Below are 8,432 nucleotides of genomic sequence, written 5' to 3' on the forward strand. Positions count from 1 at the left end.
TTAAATAAGAAGTAGAATTCTTGTCACTTTTATTGATGTTATGTTCAATCCTAGTACAATAAATTATAAAAAGTTACTAATGCAGTTATGATCCGAAGCTATTAGTTTGCATTAATTATTTGTATCTTTTTTCTTTTCTTGCCTCTATAAGATGATTAATGAGAGTCAGTAATGGTCTGTTATTTTTATATATCAATATAATGGCATTTTAATAACATGATTTTTATCCTGAAAACAATCACTGACTATCTAAGCTGTAAAGGAAAAAAATATCGAATTTTAAAACGGAGAAACCATGAAAATAATCATGGTTATTTACACTTAATTTTTGAAAATTTTAAAACTCTCCTGAAAAAAAATATTTAGAGAATAAGCGTGTCACATTAAATCCATTAAATTAAAGTAAAAATGTCTTCTAGCATCTTCAACGCAACATTAGCTAATATTTTGTTTTCTTTTCCCATAGACCTGTCGGGGAAAGATTGATAGGGTTAAAGATCTTGATTTTAAAATCAAATTGACTGGTCTTGATCCTGCTTGTCACGTGATCACTGATGAAAATGGTTTCAAAGTGAGTATACAGCGTTATACTGTTGAAATTTAAGTAAATTTTACAGGGCAACATAATCTTCAGTAGTTTGCCTATCGTGGTCAAGATCATCTGACGTATTTGTGAAAATTCTGCCTGACTGTTATAAACCTTGGCAAAATTGATGATTACATACATAATTTATTGTAAATACTCTTTATAGGGTATGCCTTAGAGCCTTTGGCATTCTGTCATTTTATTAATATTATTATTATCATTATTATCATGATTATTATCATCATCATTATTATTATTACTTTTATTATTATTATTATTACCATTATTATCATCATCATCATCATTATCATCATTTTCATTAGTAGTAGGTGTTAAGAGAGGTAATAACTATTAGGGTGGTGATGTAGTACTAACTCATCATCCTCTTCAAATCAATTTGACATAAACTTAAGTAAATAAACTGAGAACAATAGAATTCGCTTCTAAATTTTCATTAGATTGTTATTTTTTATCCTTATTTTTGACACTTTCTTTATCCAGTGGCTGGTTTGTCAAGGTACCATCGACTTCGAATCCCGACAGCGCCCACAGTACTATTTTGTTCACCTGACTAATTGCCGATCCAACCGGAAAGGGTTAAGGAATGTCTCGTTTTCTTTGCACATGACAAATGGAAACAATCGTCTCAAAGAATTCGCTGAAAATCAGAAATGTAAGATTTTGCATAATTGATTTATTTCATACAGTTGTCCTTTAATAGAATATGTGTATATATAATTATCATTATGATACAGACAAATAAAAATATCATAAAAGTTCTTGATACATTCAGTAATCATGATATAAAAAAAACACAGGTCAAATTTGGGATAGATTAAAGAAATTATCTTTATTCAAAGGATACAGAATGTAACATAAAAAAATTAATATTACCAAATAAACTTATTAATAACTGTATATATTGATGGATGGATAGATTAACTAATTGAAAGAGTGATAATGAATGGATAAGTGAGGGGGAAGACAGTAATTGAGTGAGTGAGTGAATGAAGTATGGATTGAGTTTGTGATTAACTGATGGAGCAAGTCTGCAAACAATTATTAACCGCCTTTTTCTTTTACTGTTTGAATGAAATATTGAACAAATGAGTGTAACTGATAATTTATTGGAAGTGATCATTCGATTTATCGTTGATTGATTGCTCGCGATTTTGCTTGTAAGCCATAAAGGCCATATAACTTAACATGTTTTTAATGAAATAAAAATTACAATGCTGTTCTCTTTATTTTCAAACAAAATGTATGAAAATTTATTTTACCATCCTTTTAGTCATGATGGAGACTGACTTGGCCTTCTTTCTTGGATACGTGGTGATGACTATCGTGGCTACTCGATTCAGATGTAAGCTTAAATGATTTTCAATTCGTTATTAAATATAATTGGTCTTTCGAAAAATAAATTCATTTGTATAAGTTTTAATTGCTTTTTTTTGGAACCATGAGGGTTTTGAACCATGAGGCTTTTTTCAAAGTTGTTTGAAGGCATTTTATTATTTTGCCTTCATTCTATTTTCTTTTTCTCACTTTTTTTTCTCTTTTACATGTTTCTTACTCTTTTCTTAAATGGCATTTAATTTTGGTCATATGATTCTTTATAGCTACCAGATCGCTTTATGTTTAACATTTTATTTATGAATAAATGTGACTTTATTCTTATTCTAGACGTCTTGTCGCTGAGAAAGCTGCTGCATCTAACCTATCGGTTATTCTATAGCAGTCTGTTCTTCAAGACAGTGTGTCTTCTACTCCTAAACATCGATTTATCGAGGTTTGCCCGGACCGGACTTGAAATGACTAAGATGCAAGACGCTGGTAAATTAAAGTTAATTTAAATTATGAAAATATTGCCAATGTTAAACTTTTTGATTAGCTATATTCCAACAACAAAACATTTATTGAAATCATCATAATGAATGCACTTTCTTGAAATGAATTATAAACACATAAAACATAAAGTGTAATAAATTGTTGTATCAGTATTAATAGTGACAATGATATAATCATCATTTATAAAGCGCACTTTCCATCTTAAAAAAATATTAAGATTAGTGTCTTGACTCTATGACGAGGTCGATAAGCAGACTGAAAAGTGTCGGATAAATCAGGTTCTACTAAATACAGCAGTGTAGTCTGAAATGATAGGTATATATTTTTATTTGTTGTTTTTTTTCAGCTGAGGTTTTCTCGTGGCTGTCTACGGTTTTCTTTGTGTGTGTTCTTCTGCTTGTGTCAAAGGGGTTCTCTATCACCAGGTAAGTACTACCTCACACAATGTAGAAACTAATAGACGTGAATTATTTTAAAATGATCATGGTGATGATGACGATGATGGTAAATATAATAATAATGATGATGATGATGACGACGACAATAAACGAGGACATTAATTTCACTTTTGCTTCACAGAGCTCAGATCAGCCTTCCTGGAACAGTGAAGACGATATGTTTTGGTTTCATCTACTTGACCTTCTACACTATCGTCTTCTTTGACCAACGTGTGCTCCTGGACCCCCAAGACATCATTGTTAGTATGACGTCACTATCAGCAAGCGGTGTGATTGGCCTGATTTACTGGTAAGAATTCTGGAGTTTCAAGTTTACTAGCAATTCTTCATTAGTAAGGTTGATAAAGACCTTAAGGATTGTGAGACGGATTCATGAAAATCTTTATTGCTAACAAAATCAATTCTTTATTTCAATGACGTCCTATAGCATATTAGCTGAGAAGCGCTGCTCTCTGTCTATATAATCTCAAAAAACGACAACTTGTCAATGTGGCAAGCTTGATGAAACACTGCCCATACAACATGAGTTTTCTCATTATCATCTTACAAACTTTAAAGGCCTATTGCTATATGTTTCATTTTACAAATTGATTCAAGTGTATAAAGGTCAAATATCGTACTTTTCTATTATTAGATATCTGATCGATATTTTGCCATGAAACAAGTCCGAAGACTGAAAAAGTCATTGTTATTGTTACCCTATTCTATTACAAGTTAGAAAATTACAACATGTGGTACTTCTTTATTACACCCCCCTCTCCTCTTTTATTCTCTATCTTTCTGTATTATCAGGTGCTATCATTTTCGTATACGGCTGTATCGTGACGATCAAGAACCACCCAAGAAAGGTGTCCTTCTATTTACCATTCACTATCTTCTTTAGTGTTTGGTTTGTAGCTGAGCCTACCTATCGACTTCTATCCTTGTACGTCTACCCAGTTCTAAAAAGGTACTTTACATTTTTCAGTTATCAATCCCATAACTACCAGAAAGAGGTTAATCTGCTTAAAAACACACACTAAAGAACTTCCCTTTTCATTAGAAACAAAACAAAACTCCTACTCTTTTCTTTCGGAATAGGCCTATTCAAAATCTCAAAATCTCTTTTTTGAAATCGATTTTCTGCTGAAAATATAGATTGACTTAATGTTAGAAGTTAATAGTATACCATGTTTGTATAGTCACATTCAGATTTACAATCATGAATATTGAGTTCTTTATATATAATATATATATATATATAAATAGGTCTATTTATCATAGGTCTATTTGGAAGCAAGGGTCCTCCCATAACTTCTCATATGTCGGGCAAAGCTCAGTGGATCTTTCATTGTGTCATTAATGTTTCAATCCTGACCCCAAATAAATATAATACAAATCATTCCAGATTATCATTATTTTATTCATAATTACAGCTTATTTCTTTTCCCCTACAGTCCTAATATCTGGAATGGGATCGACCTGGCTTTGTGTTTTACTGGACATGCCTATTTCCTGTATATAACGCGACCGGACCGTCTTAATAAACGGTTCCCTTTCCATCTGCGAGCAGGAAAGGTATATAAGGCTGATACATATTTAAATATATATATATATATATATATATATTTCTGGTATTTCCGTAAAATCATGTATAAGTAATATATTGTGTTTAAATTAATTCCTAGTTCAACATAGTCTTAAGACTTGAAGAAAAATCGTGGGATAATTAACATTACTTTTATGTTCAAATAAAAATAAATAAATAAATAAACCAGTGTCAAAGCGTATAATGATGGAATATACACATGTAGACCTATATATTAGCATGTTTGTGATTTATTTTTTATCTATAGGTTTCATTCCGTGATATCGATGAAGACGTAGAAGATCTCTATATTCCATCGAAGGACTTTTATTCCATTTTCCAAACTGGAAAGAAATCGGATATCGGACCTGGAACGACATTGACTATCCCCGAAGGACCCCAGCACTTCCAAACACCAGTGGTAGGTCCTTGTTTTATTTAGATTCTGATATACTTAAATCATAATCAACAAGGTAAATAAAATGAATGACAACAAAAACAACATCAAATAAAATCTAATTGCTTTTTTCATGATCATGTAGACAAAAAGGCAAAAGTAACAACTTAATCTTTGTATTGGAAAATGATATGCCGTTTAACGATAAACCGAATTGATTTTTAATATATATAAAACAAAGACGAGTAGTCGTATCTCCATTAATGGCAGATAAAGGAGATTTTCTTGAGTATTATATGAAATTCGTTTTATTCTTAATTTAGTTGCCTTTCAACGCACCATCGGAAGAGTGCCTGGCTGTCCTTCTTCGACCATCCTTACCGGAGATACCAACCGTGTCTGCTACTGTTGACCTATCATACCGAATACCCTCACCGGAGATACCAACCGTGTCTGCTAATGTTGACCCAGCATACCGAACACCATCACCGGAGATACCAACTGTGTCTGCTACTGTTGACCCAGCATACCGAACACCATCAACGGTTATACCAAAAGTATCTGGTACTGTCCAGAAACAGACACCTGCAACGTCCTCGGTATTTGTTTCCATGCCTTCTGTAGTGGCTAGGCAGTCGAAGAAGATCACTCCTGCTGGGTCACCAACCGGTCAGAAACAATTTCCGAACGAAGACGGCGCGGCAGTTGAGATCTCCACGGTGAGTTGTAAGAGATTGTGTAAGAAAGAAGAACTACTTGTGTGCCAACAACCTTTCATATGGTATTGTTTTATTGTTAATAACTTAATACCCCAATCATCAACATCAGTTGCAAATGGGTTCAAGTCTTTCAGCCGAAGGTGAATTCGTGTTTTGATCAATCGAATAGTTATTACATGCCTGGATGAATGAATAATTATTCATTTTCCTTCTCATTTTTAATAGGCTTCTGTTCCCAATGGAGGGTTCTCTATATTCTCCGTCCAAAAACAACCGGTGAGTACCCTTAGATGTATAGATAAGAATGTTACAAATAATTTCAAATAAGATGAATGTTTTTCTTTTTGCAATTAACACTCTTTATTTTAATTATTTTATTTCATATATATTTTTATTTCATTTATTTATCTATTTCTAATTTATTTATTTATGTATTTATTTATTTATTTCTTCTTTTTTTTTGGGGGGGGGGTGTGCGCGATATTTGCTAGAAAAATAGTTTAGTCCTACATATAAATGTTTCACCACTGTCAAATAAAACATATATATTATATGAAATAACATGTTTATCTCCAAAAACGGTACATGCATTGTAAATTCAGAGTTCATGGGAACTTCCATCACATCAGCAATTAAACTATACAGAGATATCTAATAAAGATGTTGACCTCATGTACTTCTTACAGGACACCGGAACGTCTCCTGTATCTGAGTACATCAAGACAGGAGACAGAGGTACTTTGGATCGTGAAGACAAGGTATTGATCATAAAAAGTATTTTACTGTAAACATCGTATTCAATGCCCCCAAAACAAAGTAATGGCCGGCGTAGTAAATAATTTGACTTTATCCGTAATAATCTCAATACTACTGGATCATTACACCTTACATATCTGTCAGATATGATACTGTCATGGCGTTCAAAAAATTGAATCAGTTTACCTCGCCTTGGTCGAGTGTGGCTTGCAAGATGACAACTAATTCTTCGTAGGAAACTGAAATAAATCGTTAAATTCGTTCAGATGTGATAAACCATTTGAGAATTACTACAAAACACCGTTTTAGATCGAGGAATACTGTCGTCAATCTTAACAGTTTTATGAGGTTAAAATTTAAAATTTTACTTTATTTTCTTCATCTCAAAGCTTGCTGCTCCAAAAGGAGGATATTCTATCTTCTCTGTGAACAAGCAACCGGTATGTATCTCAAAATGAAGAATCGTAGTTATTAGAGTTAGTATGAGAAGATTTGGAATCTCGATAATGAAAACTACTAGTATATTATCACAGTTTAAAAGGAGTTAAATCAGCTCGTTTGTGGCTTGTACTAAACGTTATGTGATTTGTACCTAAACAGAAAATACTTTCCATATATAAACACTTTTTTTCTTTTAAATTTTTGTTGTAATGTAATCATCTTTACTTGGTTTTATTTAATCAGGACACCCTGACTTCGCCAAAAAATTCTGACACGGATGTGACAGATCAGACGCAGAGGTACACCTCTGTGAATAAGGTACGCAACCAATGTTGCAAATTGAATACAACATTAATATATTTTAAAAGTTTCCCAGCGTTTCCTTCAATGTATTTAAGCTGATGTACCAAGATTATGTTTTGTCTGCACAGTTTTCAATTTTCGTTTAGTTTTGTAAATGAAGAGTAGCAGTACATGTATCTCCTCCGTTATTGAACATTTTTCAATCATTATTTAAGAGCTTTTGCATGGTTGAGTTCAATTGCTTTTCCAGAAATGACATTTTGCATAAACGGAACAGGATATTCAAAACAACTATGAGAGACATGAATTTAACATTGAAAACTTATGATAATCTATTGATTTCTTGTAATAGGAACAGCCCAGTCGTAACAATGACTACAGCTTCTTGCCAAAGATCACACCATCCCTCGAATCCACTGTGTCATCTTCTCCGAAAACTTCCAAAGGATCCGGATCTGATGTCCAACTGACCCATCTTCCTCTGGAGATCCTGCCAGCGGCATGCAAACCCAATCAAGAGCCTTTGAAGACCAAGGTTCCTTGGGACTCTGGATCTGATGAGAAGGTGCAAGAAACCAGAGTTGCTGAGAATCTGAAACAGATCGTTATCAAACCAGTAGATGACTTTAACATGGATAAAGACATTGATGAATCCCGATTTTACACAGAGACCAAAAGCCAGGTCAACGGCGTCGTTTCTAAAGCGAGGATCATTAATGTTCTACCAGTTCAAGTGCCTACCTTGCAGATAATGATCCCTGAGGAAACCGATTCCGATACTGCTTTGCCTAACATAAAAAGCCAGAATAACGGCGGCATTCCAAACGTAAGGGTCATCAATGTTAAACCACTGAATGAGCCTTGCCTGAACATCACTTCTACCAGGGAATCCAGGGCCAATGTGGTTACTGCTGCTCGAATCCAGAAAGTCCTTGATGCTACAAACGAGCCCGGGCCAGAAATCACATCTCTTTCTGATGACATCACGGTCGCCGCACGAAAGCCATCTTCTTTGGCAACAGAGGACGTACTCGGGGTCAAGAATACTGGACCTCTTGTAGATCCATTGATGAGGGAGTTCCCGGTTCCTCGTCCAAAGATCCAGAACTGGACCACCGAGCCCCTAAAGCAGCCAAATCATCTCCCCAACGTCGGACAAGGAGAAGTGTTTGAGAATAATCTCTTCGATCCAGATCATGGAAGTCCATCTCGTCCAAAAGAGCCGGATAATGATGCTTCCAGATCTGAAGACATCGTCACTGTTCCTGCTGCCAACGGAGGAGATTTCGTAAAGGTGATTCACAATAACAATATTTTTAAAACAACCTTTCAACCTTTCTTCCAAGCTTACTTTTAA

General features: G+C 34.0%; 1 protein-coding gene across 1 annotated transcript; it reads left to right on the forward strand.

Moving 5' to 3' along the window:
• The first annotated feature begins 501 nt into the window (after positions 1–501).
• LOC121412089 lies at positions 502–8,432 on the forward strand. Its single transcript, XM_041604998.1, has 15 exons — positions 502–571; positions 1,088–1,259; positions 1,878–1,949; positions 2,270–2,419; positions 2,781–2,859; positions 3,014–3,159; positions 3,685–3,841; positions 4,329–4,449; positions 4,728–4,880; positions 5,180–5,575; positions 5,801–5,851; positions 6,262–6,333; positions 6,721–6,771; positions 7,016–7,090; positions 7,428–8,432. The coding sequence occupies exons 2-15, from the start codon at positions 1,211–1,213 to the stop codon at positions 8,430–8,432; spliced, it is 2,577 nt and encodes an 858-aa protein (XP_041460932.1). The 5' UTR covers positions 502–571; positions 1,088–1,210.

Source organism: Lytechinus variegatus, chromosome 3, assembly GCF_018143015.1.
Source record: "Lytechinus variegatus isolate NC3 chromosome 3, Lvar_3.0, whole genome shotgun sequence".
Lineage (NCBI taxonomy): Eukaryota > Metazoa > Echinodermata > Echinoidea > Temnopleuroida > Toxopneustidae > Lytechinus > Lytechinus variegatus.